Source organism: Protopterus annectens, chromosome 5.part1 (assembly GCF_019279795.1).
Source record: "Protopterus annectens isolate FY-2018-M chromosome 5.part1, PAN1.0, whole genome shotgun sequence".
Classification (NCBI taxonomy): domain Eukaryota; kingdom Metazoa; phylum Chordata; order Ceratodontiformes; family Protopteridae; genus Protopterus; species Protopterus annectens.
Genome location: NC_056736.1, coordinates 280,415,061 through 280,432,426, shown reverse-complemented (window position 1 = coordinate 280,432,426; position 17,366 = coordinate 280,415,061). Strand labels below are relative to the sequence as shown.

General features: G+C 40.9%; 1 protein-coding gene across 3 annotated transcripts in view; it reads right to left on the bottom strand.

Annotated features, from left to right (window-relative positions):
- Positions 1-17,366, bottom strand: part of SON (SON DNA and RNA binding protein) — a 1,200,918-nt gene that overhangs the window by 143,359 nt on the left and 1,040,193 nt on the right. For all 3 annotated transcript variants that reach the window (XM_044072950.1, XM_044072951.1, XM_044072952.1), the window contains one exon: positions 8,944-9,012. In XM_044072950.1, coding sequence (XP_043928885.1) covers positions 8,944-9,012 — 69 coding nt within the window. The remainder of the gene's footprint in view (positions 1-8,943; positions 9,013-17,366) is intronic.

The window sequence follows — 17,366 nt, the reverse complement described above, 5'->3', positions numbered from 1 at the left end:
ACAGCAGTTGTAAAAGATATTCTACTTCCTTCAAAAAACTTACCTTCCTGAACTCCGATATGCTGGCAGCATTTAGCAGAGTTGCATTTTCAAAATATTTGTTTTCCATAGTACAACTTAATTTCATGTCCTGAACTGCATTCCTTAAAACTGTCTATAATTCCATACTGTTGTAATAGTTGAATTGCCTCCTTAACTGTCTTTGGTAAATCCCACATTTTTACTGAAATAGAAGTTATGTTCTTACCATAACGTTCCATGTTAGTTGTCTTCTTCTCGCCTTCTTCTTGCTGGATGGGTTGAGACGACTCTAATGCTCGAGAGTTGGTTCCACCGCTCGAGGCTCCCATATCCCACAATGCTAGGCGATAGTTACCTCAGATCTCGTTTGTAAGCTAACCCCAGCTTATAACAGAAACAGTATAACTGTAAAAAACAGAATCCACCTCTAACAACAGGAAGAAGAAGGGTGACCTACATCCTGAAACAAGAAATATGCATAATAGCATATAGTTAAGAAAGAGGTGGTAGAAAGAGAGGTCACGATCACAACTCCTCTAGGTCTGTCCAGGCCAGGGAAGGAGGGTGGGGCAAGAAGAAGGAAGAAGACAACTAACATGGAACGTTATGGTAAGAACATAACTTCTATATGTTGTTGTCTATCTCGCCTTCATTCTTGCTGGATGGGACCGTCCCTAGCACCTTGTCCGGGGTGGCCTAACGGAAGACAGTTCTGAGAACAGTGCAACGAAAATTAGCTCTAAGCTTAGAAGCTAAATCCAACTTATAATGGGAAATAAAAGTGTGAGGAGTAGCCCAAGTAGCAGCTGCAAATGGTGTCAATAGGCAGTCTGTCTTGGAAGGCTAGAGAAGTAGCCAAAGCTCTGGTGGAATGGGCTTTAGGCTTATTAGGCAGTTTTGGTGTCTAATCTCATAAACAAGGGTAATCAGAGATGTTAGCCATCTGGATAAAGATACCTTTGAAACTGGAAGTCCCTTTCTGCTTTCCATAGGAGACAAACAGCTGATCAGATTTTCTGAATTGTTTAGTCCTGTCCAAGTAGTACCTTAATTGACGATGAACATCCAGACAGTGTAATTTTGTTCAGACCTATTTGAATACTCCGGGAAAAACAGGGAGGTCAATGCATTGGTTTAGATTTGATGTTGAAACCACCTTAGGCAAAAGGACGGGTTAGTTAGGAAACTCTGTCCTTATGGAACACAAGGTAAGGAGAACGACAACTGAGTGCTTGAAGTTCTGAAATTCTTCTAGCTGATGTGATAGCCACCAGAAAGAGAGTTTTCCATGATAATAACTTTAAGGAACATGAAGCTGCAGGTTCGAAAGGGAAAGAATCAAAGAAGCAAGAACTAAATTTAGGTCCCAAGGAGAAGGAGGATTTCTTACAGGAGGTCTGAGAAGAAAACTCCTTTCAAAAGGCTTTGCAGAGTTTGTGGGACATTAGGGCAGATTCAGAAATACCCACATGGAAATTAGAAATAGCTGCCAATTGAACCTTAAGAGTAGATGGAGATGAACCTGCATGGAAGAGTTCAGCAAGAAAATCGAGGACTAGTTGGATGGAAGCGGTGAAAGGATCTACGTCCTTTCCTTGTGCCCAATATGAAAATCGTTCCACTTACTCAAATAAATCTTTCGAGTGGAAGATTTATGGGAAGCTATCAAAATATCTCTAACAGAGTGAGATAATTGAGGAAGCCTGGCTACGGTTGGAAGTGGAGGAACCAAGCAGTGAGGTTCAGAGAGGGAGGGAGCGATGAAACTGACCCGACTGATGGATCAAAAGATCTGGAACTAGGTCCAGATTCCACGGTCGCTCCACAAGAAATCGATGCAGAAAGGGGAACCACACTTGTCGAGGCCAGTAAGGAGCAATGAGGATCAATGAGGCCTTCTGAGCGATAGCTTTCTGTACTACTTGAGAGATCAGTGGGAAAGGAGGAAATGCATACAGAAGTCCCGGGGCCAAACTTGGACTAGCGTCCCTGCTGGGTTGGCCTGGTAAGGGAATAGAGTGAAGAATTCTCTGCACTTGCTGTTTTGGGGAGTAGCAAAAGATCGCAGCAAGGCTGACCCCACTTGAGAAAAATCTCTCACTACAGAGTCTTTCAGAGACCACTGTGAGGCATGAGAATAGCTCTGCTCAACTTGTCCGCAATGTGATTGGACTTCCGGGATGTGCGTTGCTATCAAGCGCTGAGAAGAAATCGCCCATTGCCACAGTCTGAGTGCTTCTCGACACAGGGGTATGATCTGGTTCCGCCTTGTTTGTTGATGTACCACACTACAGACATATTGTCTGTCTGGATTGCAATCGTTCCCAAGGGAAGAGAGTGTTGAAGGGCTTGCAACGCTAAAAGCACTGCTCTCATCTCCAGAACATTTATGTGCAAGTGGCATTCGTTTGGTTGCCATGTGCCCTGGACTGTCCTGCCCTGATAATGCCCCCCACCCGATCAGGGAGGCATCCGTTGTCAGAGTAGCAACCGGAGGAGGTGGAACAAATGGTCTCCCCAACAGGAGCTGGGGAAGACATCCACCACATGAGATGCTTTTGCGCTTGATCATAATGGTGTGAGACATTGGAAGTTCCTGGTATGACCATTGAGAAAAGAGCATCCACTGAAGGATCCGCATGTGGTATCTGGCCAATGGAAGGAGGGTATGGCGCTGCCATGATTCCCAACACCTTTAGAACTAACCTGGCTTTGGCTCTGTTGTTGTTGAGAAGTAGTGATACCAATTTTGAATGTCTGATATCCTTTGGTTCGTTAGTGTTGCAGACATGTTTACAGTATCTAATTTGCCTATGTAGGTAATAGGGCGACAAAACAGACTTTTCGCAATTTATTGAGATACCCAGTCTTTGACAGCGAAAGTGTAATCTCTGGCCATCAGAAGGAGATGCTTGGTGGGAGCTGTGAGGAGCCAGTCGTCCAAATATGGAAACACCTGGAATCCTTGTCGTCTCAGGTGAGAAGCTACCACTGCCATGCATTTGGTAAACACCGGGGCAGTGGTGAGACCAAAGGGCAGGGCCCTGAATTGAAAATGACTGGTTCCCAGCCTGAAGCGGAGGAATCTTCTGGGCGTCTGTTCATTTTATGTGATAGCGTCCTGAAGGTCTATAGAGCTCATCCAGTTTCCTTTTGCCAAGAGGGGAAGAATGGATTGCAGCGTGACCATCCGAAATCTTGTTTTGTTATCTGATCAGTTCAATACAGAGAGATCCAAAGTTGGTCTCCAGTCCCCTGTTTTCTTTGGAACTAAAAGAACCTTGAGTAGATTCGGATCCTAGTTGGTCTGCTGGCACTGGCTGAATAGCTCTTTTGCAAGCAGTTTTGAAATTTCCAAAGCTGCAAGATCCCTTTGGGTGGAACATCTGGAAGGGATTTTTGACTGATTTGGAAAGCGAAGAAAGGGAATAGAATAACCTTAATGATGGACTGTACCCATTTGTCTTGTGTCAAGGATAGCCAGGCTTCTGGGTACAGTGACAATCTTCCCGACTGCCTCGAAGATGGGCAGTCGGGCCAGGGATGCTGAAAGGGCTTCGGAGAGCGTTTCTCGATTGCCCTGGTTCTGGACCCCTCTGCCTCTAGGGCGCGTCTACCATTGTTGTTCCCCCTCTGCCTCTGGCGGGAACCGACTCTGTCGTCAGGCGAAGTCCCTTGGGATTGTTTACGGAACCACATCTTTCCCCCTTCTGGCCTTTGGGGTAAGGCCTAGAAGGAGTAGAAAACGGACTCCGGCGGCAGAAAGGGTCTTGCCATCAGTCTCGCACCTAGTCAGGGTTTCTTTCACTTGTGGACCAAAAGAGATGATCCATCAAAAGGGGAGTTCGTGAAAGGCGTCTTGAAAGGTTCCAAAATTGCATAGCCGCATCCAGGCGTGCCAGGCTACCCTGTTCCTGCTGCTCTGCTCGCTCCATCGGCCGCATAAGAGAGGAGGCATGGAGGAGTTGGAAATAGAATTAGGATAGCCAGCTGCGTGTTCATTTTCTCTTGGAAACCCGCAGCTGTAGGGTCCTTCAGCATTTCACTCGCTTCTTTGATCAAGTCTCTTTGAAGGCGAGTGAAATGGCACAGGTAATTCAGCGAGCATAGTAAATGTCGCTGAGGAGAACATCCGCTTCCGTACCTATCCATGGACCTAGATTCCTTGTTAGGTGGATGGACAGGCACTGAAGGATCAGCCAGTTCCTTCTTTGTGGCGGCAGCAACCACCATAGCATCCACAGAGACTCCTTTTGATAAAAATTCCTTGTCTGATGGAGCTGTGATGAATTTGGAGGGTCTCCTGGGAGTGGGGTCCACTGAATCAGGAGCCGTCCATGCCTTTTGCAACCACCTGCATGAGGGGGTGAAGGGGGACACCCAGGAGGTGGAAGGGCGAGAGCCAAACGCCTCAAGATACACAGATTCGTCCTCCGAAGGGTTGAGGGCTGGCCAATTTCCCTCTGTTTAAGGATCTCCAGAATGTCTGCAAATGAGACATCTTCAGAAGGGGGGAACCCTCAGAATCATCCAGATCTGTGTCCGGCGTGATAGACTCAGGTGAGTCAATGTGCTTCCTCTTGCACTTCCTCTTCCGAGGGCACTTCTGCCAAATCAGGAGGCCTCGAAGAGGATGAAATCCCAAGGGAGCTCCTGAGGAGTTGGCTCTCTGCGGTCAGGGATGAGGGAGTGAGTCGACTTACCCTGAGGCAGCATAGAGGAGGGGCTGGCCGACTGTGGAGTAGAGCCAGGCTCTAACACACTCCACATGACCTCGAAGCACCCCTGTCAGGCAGAGCCAGAGGTCCCGCTCCGAGGAGCTAAGGACCCCTCGGCACCGACAGTGATGGCTCGAGGCCGATGTCGCACCGAGAGGGAGAGGGAGGTGGGACAAGGGTCGATGCCACTCAGCCGAGATTCCTCCATGGAAAAAAAGAGCGGGCGAAGACAATTGTCTCGGCTCCGAGGTTCTCGGTTCCGACCGACCCGGCTCCGAGCTCAAAGAGTCGAAGGAGGAAGAAGTTGATGGACGGGACAGGCACCGACTGATGAGTCGGGCTCTGAAGCATCTGGGCTAGTGCCTCAGACTTGAGTAGTCGACTCACCACCCTCTGAAGGTCATGATCGGACAACCTCGATGACCTAGAGGAATGAGACCTTTGGCTCCGTTCAGACAGCAGGGGAGATCCTGGAGCCGAATGAACGGAGCCAAGAGAAGGTGACCTAGACCTCTTTCTGGTTGCGGCTCCGAAGATCTTGTCGGAGCCGACACGGGTACCTCGATAACCTCGGCTCCGGCGGGAAGCCACAGAAACTGTGGACTGAGTCTTATCGGCCGGAGCCGATAAAGGCAAGGTTGAACAACCTGAGGTCTCGGCTCAGAAACCGGCCGAGACCTCGATGGGAGGCTTCCTGTTGAGACAGACAGGGAATCCTCAGGCTTCAACAAGCCTCTCAATATGAGCTTGTTTTTCTTTCCTGCAGGACCCTGGGGCTGAAGCCATGGCAGACAGCACAGGAGTCCTGCAGGTGCAAACCCAGACAATAGACACAAGAAGTGTGAGCGTCTGTCAGAGACATTTTCTGACAGCACGCATCACACTTCTTGAATCCGGAGACCTTTGCTTCTTTAGACATAGCCTAACTGGTGAACACAAACACACACTCAAACACACCAGTTATACCCTGTCAGAAAAAATTACTTTAGTAAAATTACTAAAAAATAAAGTACAATAAACAGTAGCTTAAACTACACAGACACTCCCTAGGGAAGGGAAGGCCCAAGGCCCAAGGGAAGAACTAAAGTTCTTTTAAGAAAAACGGAAAAATTAGGTGGGATAAAGTTCAATGAACTACACTAATTTGACAATAATTAAACTAAAAAAGGGGGAAACAGAGTAACTTTTAATAGAAAAAGCTTAAACTCACCAGGAACCGGTAGAACAACCAACCTCGAAGCTGTAGCGGCAAACGAGATCTGAGGTAACTATCGCCTAGCATTGTGGGATATAAGGGGAGCCTCGGGTGGAACCAACTCTCGAGCTTTAGAGTGGCATCCAGCAAGAATGAAGGCGAGATAGACAACTTAACATCTATAATTAAAGCACTTTCCAGTAACAAGGTAAATTACCATATGCCTTTCAAAACCTGTTCACTACAGCTTTGACAACATTTTATAGCATGAGAAAAGGAACGCCTATGCAGTAATATGGGAGATGCTTAGCTGACATGACCTGCTGGCGATAAAATGGGAAACCTATTTCAAACACTTATTTTCTCAATGGTTTCATTGCTAAACATTCTTAAACATTGAAAATATAATAGAAAACAAGTTATTTAGCTTTACAACCGTTTATGTTTTATTAATGTCAACAGCAGCAACCAGCATTACTGTGAAAATCTGGTTGCGATAATACGTAAGCACCCATTTAATTTCAGTAACCAAACAAATTCAGTGCAGTATAGTCTAGCAGTTTAGTGCACAATGATATTTCAATGATCTGCTATTCTACAGTCCCAAGTTTGATTCCCCTAATCTCCACTTGGAAACTGTGACTCTGAGCAAGTCACTTAACCAGAGAGAGCTCAAATCTTACTCCTAAAAACAGGCACATGTATTTAGTGACCTTACCCATTTAAATTAATTAAATAAAAATAGAAATCAAATAAAGAGTTGAAATGCTGAGTGCTGAATTATAACTACAGTAAGAAAAATAACTTAAGCAAATTTCAGCAAAGGGGATAAAACAATGGCAGCAGTATATTAAAGCTAATGCAAAAAGTTATAATTTCCACTTACAAATCTGTATTATATGATATTTCAAGGCAGTGAAACGACACTAATGCACCAAACAAAGGTCATCTAATCCCTGTAACCTAATGTCTCATCACACAAACACACAAACACATGTAGTCCTCACTTAACTCTGCAATTCAGAACACTCGAGTAGTAAACTCACAGTAAACTGATATCTGGTTAAACACTGGGTAATACATAACAAATAAATATACAAAGGACTCTCACTCTACATCCACTCATTCATGAATGCTTCATCTGGTCACAGATAAGGACACTGACATTTCAAATTCTCAACAGTATGACCATGTTAGTTGAAGTCAAAGTGAACTTTATTGACATTTAGACCAGACAAAAGTGTGACTGAACGAAATTGTGTTACTTCAAACTCAATGTGCATACAACATATACTGATATTAATACAACAATAACACATATACTAAAGCTAATCCAACAATAACAGACATTTATGCAGTGCAGTAACAAGTACAATGACATGCACCAAGACTATTCCACTTACATGTCTTCGTCAGTACCCAAAATATTGCACAGATAATATACTGCACAGATCAAATCAGGCAGATTTCAAATTGCATGGAATGCTAACTTGGCATATTGCACAGGATGTTCATAGTTGTTTACTAGGCTCACGACCATAGCCATGCATTCCAAATCTCTGACAAGTTCTGATACCCTTGATAAGTGTAAGCATGGGCCTGGGAGATGAACCCTTTACAGGTTACGTATGTCCATTAGAGACACAGGTGCCAAACCAGGGATGAATTTCTGGTTTCCCATCCAATTGTCCAAGTTGCACTTGAATTGGGTTAGGGAGGAACTCGGCTTCACATGGATGGGGAGCCTGTTCCATAGATGGGGTATCTCTGGGATACATACCTATCTCTCCAGCAGGTCCTATTTATATCACAGGCGAGGTTTAAGTCTTTAGAATGGATAATTCTGGTGCTGTTTGTTTTGTGGATATGCAAAAGGTCCATCAGAGTGGGGTCTGACAATATTCTATATGCCAGGCATAGATCTCCCCTCAAAAGCCTGCAGGAGACAGAATACAGGGATAGGGCCTTAAGGCGATCTGCATAGAACATATTACTTATGCCTTGTATTCTTTTAGTGGGGAATCTCTGTGGATGTTCCAATTATTGGATATGCTTGGTTAGGTACATACTAAAGGGGGCACTGTACTCAATGATAGGTCTGACAATGCCGAATACAGTGGAACAATGACTTCCTTGGACTTAGATGCCATACCTTTGTTTATAAGTTACACAACATAGAATGATTTCCTCACCACTGTAGACATGTGATGTGTGTGTCCCAAGTCCCTGACTACTGGGTCACCTCAAAGGGGTGTGTTGTCAATATGATAGTTACTAGAGATGGATGACTTCCCAAAGGATACTATTATGCATTTCTTGGCATTTAGTTTTAGTCCATGGCTCTGACTTGGCATTGTCAATGTTGCACATAAGGTAAGAGACTGTACTTTCATAGAGTTATTGCATATGTCTGTGAATTACTTTGTTTTAGTTGAAACACTGACAGGTGCTCTTTTAGTTATCAGGTAGCATTTCTACTCTTTGCAGGAATTTCTGCATCTTAATTAAATTGTCACACAAACTATAATAACGTCACAAATGACAGCAGAGCTCAGGCATGACCAACAGGGCAATATTTACTGCCTTTGTATTTCCTGTCTACATCACACACAAAAATGAGTTAGCAGGGCAAATGCATATGCAACAATTTAGAATTACGAACTCCAGAGGCACAGAAATCATAAGCCAACAAAGACCTACTGACCCTTTCATTCTGCTGCTTTCTTTAATCTGAGCTTTTTTGGCATATGAAAATAAAATAGTTCTAAAGTGTAATCCCTACAGTGACCAAAAGCAGCTCAGTATTACATACATGCATTACTCCTGTGAGAAACAACATTCACTGGTCACCAAGAAATCAAAGACATTCTTCAAATGTTTAGTCCTTCCTTCATCATCTTGTTGCTAATTATCTGTGTTTGATTATAAACATGTGTAGCCATTGTTACAAAAGACCAATGTTGCTGCTATTCTATGACATAATAACAAAATTAAATTACTAATTTATACCTGAGAGATCCTTCATTGCTACAAAACTCCCAGCTTTCTTTTGGGTCTTTTCACCCACAGCGAGTAGACCTAAATATAAAACACATTATCAACAAATAGTAAGTTTTTAGCAGCAAGTAAATGTACAGTAATATCAAATAGCATATGTATGTATTTATTTAATTCATTCATTAATTTCTTTCTATCTATCCATCCTTTGTTGACCATGTTAGTCAGATGGAACCTCAGTTTTATGTCTCAGCCAAAGGATGACACAATCAGGGGTACAGCATCCCATTAATGATGCATTACAATGTCAGTAATCCAATCACTTGGGGTGGGAAAAGAACCCACAGCCTTTTAGTCTTCCAATATAAACAACAAGTATGCTATCTCTTGTGCCACTGAAACTGCAACATCTGCAATAATAATACAAAAGGCATAATGTGGATTACAGTTATATGTCTAGTTAACAAATATAACAAGTTTGCCATAATACTTCCAAAATATATTCACAACAGTTGGTGACATGGATGGAGGCTTGTAACTACAAAGGAATACAAAAACATTAAGACTTTCTGCAAAGGGTGAGGTACGCAGACTTTGGTGTGTGTGTGTGTGTGTGTGTGTGTGTGTGTGTGTGTGTGTGTGTGTGTGTGTGTGTGAATCTGGGCGACTCATTGATATCTCTTTCCCCCCTTCTAGCACTGTTTAAATATATGACCTCTGTATCAGTGTTAGACAGCTTACTGTTGGAGGGCTTAACTTCTCTTTTACCAAACGTTTTGAATTCATTGATTAATTGTAAAAGTATATTTAGGTGAGGAACTCAGCACAAGAAAAAATCTCTAAATCATTTACATTCCTACTACTGTACAATCTAAGTACTAACTTATCAGTCATCCATCCTGCTGGACAGAGTTTAAAGCATTCAGTGACTTCATTCCCTTCTGTTGAAATGCTGCTTTCCTAACAGTTGAAAGCACAAGCAGCTTAGATTTAAAAAATAACACAGACCAAACAAGTTATCTGTTATAAACAACAAAAATTATGTGAAACTGTAGCTACACACTAACACTATTAACTAAAACATACAGGAAAATTCATAACATACGATTAGAAAAACTGATAAATAAGTGCAGCTATAACAGCAAAGTATATATACATTCTGACCAATAGTTAACTACAGATGGAAAAAAGAAGCAACAAATCTTCTAACATACTTCATAAAAACTAAGAAATGTGTATTATAAAAAAATTGTATTATCATAAAAAGGGAGACTATATGGGACTTTCACAGTAGTAGTATTTGTATGACTATAGGATTGACGGTTATAGTAAGAACTTCACACAATTGTATTAGTCTCAACTACAAATGCCTGCCTGACATAATATATTTGTGAAGAGAACGAAGTCCAAGCCGAAAAATGGATTTTATTGCAAAAACAAACACAAAAACAGTGATTGACCTAGGTTTCGTCCGATCTTAAGGACTTCTTCAGAATAATAGTGCCTGCAAGAAGCCACATTTTATATCTAAGGACTCACACACTTAACAATTAATCAAAGAAAATTAATCAACAATCAATTAAATGTTGCAATAAAAACTTAAAGGAATACTAGTAAAAACATTAAATATAAAGAAAAAATGTGAAGAAAAAATTAATAAAAATAATAAAAAGCAAGTATAAAAAACATATGAATATGTAACAAACAATTAATATGTGCTTCAATAAATAATAAGCAGAAAATATATGTACAAATAAATAAAATATATAGTAATATTTATTCAAGCTTTGCCCGTAGTAGGTTTAAGCTTGAGCAAGGGCTTAATTGGACAAAAATCATTGAGACCAGGGTAGTTTTGTGCATCCAATCTTAGTTGCCATTTAAGTTCACATAAATCCAAATGTACATCCAAAATCCTACTCTGTTGATCACACTTAATCTGTTGCAATATACAAAATTTAAAGACATGTCCAATACCAATTGGGCGGCACAGTGGTGCAGTGGTTAACATTGTCGCCTCACAGCAAGAGGTTCTCCGAGGTTCTCGGTTCTGGGCTAGCTCTGTGTGTGGCATGTGCATGTTCTGTTCTCATGTTCTCCTGTTCCTCCGGTTCCTCGGGTCCCCCGACCCAAATTCCTGCATCTCTCCATTGCTCCCGGGCCTCCGCTGAAAACAGGCTCTGTGGAACCTAGTCGGACATTCCCGGTCAACAAATGTTAAATAAATAAATAAATAAAAAAAAATATGACTAGCAATATGTCTAGCTAAAGCGTTAGTGGGCTTAAGATGCTTAATATCTAAAAGGTGTTCCCTAACCCTCTCTCTAAAAAGCCTACAAGTTTTTCCTACATAAAAAGCCGGACAATCTTGGCATTTAGCCAGGTAAACAACATTCTTGGTATAACAATCAAAATGTCCCATAATTGGTATAAAATACTTGTTAACCATAAACTTGCTACCTGTTGGTAATATATGGTGACATGTGGAACACCTCCCACATTTAAAATTGCCAAGAATCCTACTATTTAATGGGCCTTTGGGAAGGGAACATCTTTCAAAAATGTCTTTAAATGATAAATCTTTCCTATATATGAATGTGGGCATATTTCCAATTTTTGGTCCTACATGTTTATCCAATTGTAAGATGCCCCAGTTCTTACTGACCATCCGTGTGATCCAATCAGAATCCCCATTAAAAGTGGAAATGAACATTAGTGGAGAATTCCCCAGGTGGTGTGTTGTGGTGGGAACTGCAATAGAATTGATGGTATTATCAAAATGGAGGATAGGCTTGTAAAAACAAGTATCTCTTTTGTTTTTAATCTCATTAAACAACTCTGTGCATAAATTCTTGGGGTAACCTCTGTTCAAAAATAAGGTAATCATAAAATTTAATTTGTCCACAAAATCTTTTTCATCACTAACCATCCTAGCTGCTCTTACCATTTGACCTTTTACAATGGCTCTTTTCTGATGGTTAGGATGCCAACTATTATACTGGAGATAAGAGTTTGAAAAAGTTGATTTTCTATAAATGTTGGATTTAACTGTACCATGTATCTTATCAAAAGTTAACCTAACATCCAAATATGTGATGGTATCATTATTATATTCATGTGTAAACTTTAGAAACCATACTGTACTATTAATGTATTCAATAAAAGCATCCAGGATGGCCAACTCACCCTCCCAAATTTCTTTGTTTTTTCGTTTCCTGGTTGGTTTTGACATAATATATTTATCATATATGAACAGAATATGAAGCAGTTTAATAAATCAGCACTAATAAGGAGAGATGCCACTAAGGAAGCAAACCATGCACTACAAATGGGGTAAAACATGCCCAGCACTGGGGTGACAATCCAATCCGAAAAGCCTTGTGAGTAAATAAGTCTATGACACAACTTCACATAGCTCCATTATGCTTTGTTAAATGCTTCAACTGGATGCACAACAAAAAAAATGCTTTTTGCAAGGGAAAGCAACTCCTCTCCCTTTCACTCCCATGTGTGAGACTTTGACCCCCACACACTTTATTTAAATACATTAACTATATAGCCAAACAACCTCAGAGAAAAGTGAAAAACCCAAAAACTTGGTAGCATTGTCGCCTCGTAGCAAGACGTCCCGTTCGATTCTCAGCAAGAGCGTCTTCTGTCTGGAGGCATACGTGAATGGGGCGTGCCTTCATTGAAGGTTGTGCGTCAGGGCTGGTAACCCGGTACGTAAAAATCCACTACCAATAATTAGCGGACCAGAGTTCCACTGTGGCGACCCATAACCGGTAAAGCTGAAAGACACAAACAAACAAATGCCGGCAGTGATTTTGAATGGATAACAGGACATGACTTGCAGCCTTGTTCAGTCAGCCACAAAAAGGACAGTGGTTTCATGCATATCCTCATATGACACAACTCTAAAGGAGGCATCCACAGATGCCACTGCAATGTAAAGCGGGCCTAATTGCTCCCCTGTTTTGTTACACTTCTCATAGCAAGGGCAATCCATTTTCTCCTTTAGAAAGTGTTTGCTTTAAGAGCAGTCACTACCTTTTCTCCCTTCCATAAATCAGGAAAAGACTAGACCTGATGTTCTCAGTACTTTTTATACAACACCTACACTATCTGTGGGCATACGAAGTACAGAAATGTATCTTTCCCTATTTTTCTGTTCTGGAAAGAATATTAGTAGTTAAAAAACTTGGTTCAGAAAGAAAATATAAATGTTTTTGGCAGTAGAAAATAATTTGTTTTCACAGAAGCCCTATTCTTAAGAAAATTGATATGGAATTCCTTACACAGAGCCTGTAATTATGAAATCCATCTGAGAGTGAAATTCACCAGAAATAAAACCTTCTAAAAAGACACATCAAATCTACAAAACATGCAAGTTCAATGTGTGTAACGGCGTCTCAGGATGTAATTCTAATTCTAAAGGCAAAACAAATCTATTTTTAGGAAATATAAGACACACAATACCTTTATTTAAAAGTCCAACCACAATGCATTTGCACAACAACAAATGCTGACTGCAGAACTATGTTTTCAAACATTTAAATATTTCAATGAGTTAAAATTAATCATAAATACAAATGGCACAGAAATAATTCATTAAGCAGAAAAGAAATCTGGAGGAGTTTTACAGATGGCCAAGTCAAAAAAATTAAAGCGGAGTTTAGTGACTAAACATTTTTATATACTGACATAAAAGGAAAAACCAACATGAAATATGTATTTCCTTATTATCAACTTACATTACCGACTGCATTTGCTTTCATATCTGAAATGGAGTGCATAACGCATGGGAAAATCTGAAAATAAATTACAATTTGCAGGTGGAACTGTTAAAAGTTAGGATGCAGACTGGGATTCATAAATAAGTGCTGAGCCCTTGCCCACTGACAACTATTAGCAGTTCACAAGACAACATGTCTTTGATTCTGTGTAGCCTTTGCAATGCTGCTAATTAGAGCTTTGCTGTGTGCTACTCATCTACGAATCCCAGTCTTTACTTTTCCATTATTCTTTCACTATAAGACTGTCCACAGTTTTTTTTTTTTTTTTACTTTGCAGATTGAATAGGTAACATTCTTTCACAGATACAGATTTTCCCATATTTTTTCTATATTATTTTACATGCATTAATACGTAGACAACCGTTTTTTTATAAGATATTCTTGAAATTATCTCTGGCTGCAGACGTTAGATTTACATGAGTTGCTCCAATACAAAAGCAACATACATTACTAGGAACACACACACACACGTAAATTGGCCTGTTGTGCTAAATGTTCAGCCAACAAGATAGTTTAAAGGGGGAATTTTACGATCTTAAAGAAAACCCCCAACTTGGAACTCAAAAAAATGTTTTCTCAATGTACCTTTCTTTTTCTAAGGAATTTTAATGTATTAAGAAACTCTAGGTGTGTCTTATAAAGTTTTAATATGTTTTTCACAACTGGATGACATTAGGGCCTGACATATTAATGTGACCTTGTTTTAGTGTGTTATCATCTCCTTTCCAGACTCCATTTATCCCCCTTTATGTTAGTCATGCTAGCTAGACATAAAGAGATAGTGATGTTTTCCTGTCACATTGAGATACAATAGTAGCAGTTTGAGTCACAGGTATCTTACACACCTTCATTAGCAGGAGTCTTTCTATTTTATCCTGGAATGACCATCATATTCATTTCTCTCAGACCCTATTACAAGCCAGTCAGAGGAATTTTACAACCAAGCCAAAGAAAGTAGCTAAATTTCAGGCTTCTGTATGGATTGTCATTTTGTAGTTTTTTATTATGAGCATTAACAGACGCTCCACCACATCCTTGATGAGGCATTAAAGCTGGCATTGCAATCCAATAGCTGTTAATCAACACTTCAAAGAACCTGTTTTGCTATTCAGTAGTGTTTTTTTAATCAAATGCTGATATCAACAGGACTAACTGTCTGTCTAAGATTATGGACAGTACCTGACAAGGTAAAAAAGAATGTCACCATAACGTATCTGTTGTCCACAGATGGGAGGAAAATTGAGGAAGAAAGAAAATGGACAACACAGATGGGATGTTATGCTAAGTACATAACTTTTTTATCTGATGTTGTCATTTTCATTTGTTCCGCAACCAATGGGACAGAGTCCCCAGCTCAGCTACAGTAACCTTGGGTGGCCCTCATGAAAGGATGTTCCAGAGCACTGCGGAACCAAAGGCAGCTCTATTCCTGGAAATTATATCCAATTTGTAATTCGCAATAAAGGTATGAGTATTTGACCAAGGGGCAGCTGCACAAATATCATCAATAGAGGCTCTTGACCAAAAAGCTGTTGAAGTAGACACTGACCTGGTTGAATGTGCCTTCAATTGTTTAGGTAATGCAACACCTTTCAAACAGTAGACATGGGAAATGCAATCTGTTATCCATTTCAGGGTAGTCTTAGAAACTGGTCTTCCCATTCTTATTTTAGAAAAGGAAACAAACAGTTGTTCAGATTTTCTGAATATTTTTGTTCTGTCCAGGTAAAAATGCAACTGTACATTGAGAAGATGAAGGGTGTATTCTCCTTTACCTTTAAATTTACGGAAGAAAACTGCTAAATTGATGACCTGATTGATATTACTTTCAGAGGAAACTTTTGATAAAAAGGAAGGATTAGTGCGTAAAGTAACTCTATCTTTGTGAAAAATCAAATAAGGTGGTTTGGAAGACGGTGCTTGAAGTTCCGATACTCATATTGCAGAGGTTATAGCTACCAAAAACATAGTTTTCCAAGAAAGAAACTTCAGATCCACCTTGGCTAATGGTTAAAAAGGGGAGTGTACTAAGGCTTGTAAAACCATGACAAGGTTCCAAGGTGGAATGGGGTCCTTTACTAGAGGCTTAAGTAAGAAAGTACCCCATAAGGAATGATTTACACAATTTAGATGATGCTAAAGAGGAAGCATTATTATCCCCTATATGATAGTTTGAGATGGCTGCCAATTGAACTTTAACAATGGAGAAACTTGCTCCGTCCTGGAAAATTCAAGCAAGAAAGTCCAGGACTGCTGGGATTGGAGCAGTGAAGGGATCTAATTGTTTCTGCTGAGCCCAAATAGTAAATCTTCTCCATTTACACTTGAAGACTTTTCTAGTAGAAGCTTTATGGAAAGATACCAACATTTTTCTAACTGGGGAGGAAAGCTTGGAATGTCTAACCAACATCAGAACTGGAGAAACTGTGTGGTCAGTTTAAGGCCTACAACATCTCAGTGTATTTGTCCTGATGGATGAGACAGGAAGTCTGCACTGGGATCCAGCATCCAAGAAGGACGTATTAAGTGTGACCAAAGGAAGGGAAACCATACCTGTCAAGGCCAAAGGGGAGCAATGAGATCACTCTGCTCTTCAACCGTAGTGCTTTCTGAAGAAATATGGGGATAAGTGGCAGGGGAGGATAAGCGTAAAGGAGACCGGAGGGCAAACATAAGCATCTCTCGGTGACTGTCTCTGAGGAGAGATCAGGGCAAAGATCCTGCTGAATTTGTTGTTGAACAGGGATGCTAAAAGGTCACAGTGAGGTTGATCCCACTTGTGGAAGATCATGTTTGCCACTAATTGTTTGAGAGACCACTCATAAGACATGAGGATGGCCCTGCTGAGCCTGTCTTCTAGAATTTTGGACTTCCCTGATATGTCTGTTGCTACAAGGAAGCTGTTGGAAGAGATCACCCACTGCCAAACCCTCACTGCTTCTCGACAAAGGGGGAAAGATCTGGTTGCCCCCTGTTTGTTAATGTACCAGGCTACTGACATGTTGTCCATTTCTACTGTAATAGTCCCTAGAGGGACAACACTCTGAAAGGCCTGCAATGCTAGCAGCAACGCTCTAATTTCTAGGACACTAATATGCAGATTGTCTCTTGTACTGACTACGTGCCTTGAATACTGTTCTAAGAAATGCTCCCCAAACCCAACTTGGAGTTGTCCATAGTTAACATGGCACTGGGAGAGGAAGGATAAATGGGCATCCTCTCTCAATCTTCTTGGAATGGACCGACCAAAGGAGAGAATTTCTGCATGCTTGGGATAATTTTATGGGTGCCTCAAGAAACAGTGATGAAAGGATCATTGCACTGCAAGAGTCCATTGCAGAATTCTCATGTGTAAGCGGGGTATGGGAATCAAAGTTATAGTGGCAGCCATAGAACCTAATGCTTTGAGGATCAATCTTGATGGGGCATTGAAATGGAAAGAACTTGCCTGATGTGTATTCTCAGTGTAAGAATTCTGTTCTGAGACAGAAAAGCTAAACAACTGACTGCATCCAAGCGAGCACCTATGACATCTATTACTTGGACTAGCTGCAGATGAGATATGTCCATATTGATGGTGATTCCCAGCAAAAGTGCTAGGTGGAGTAGATAATCTCTGGCTTTTATTAGTAGATGCCT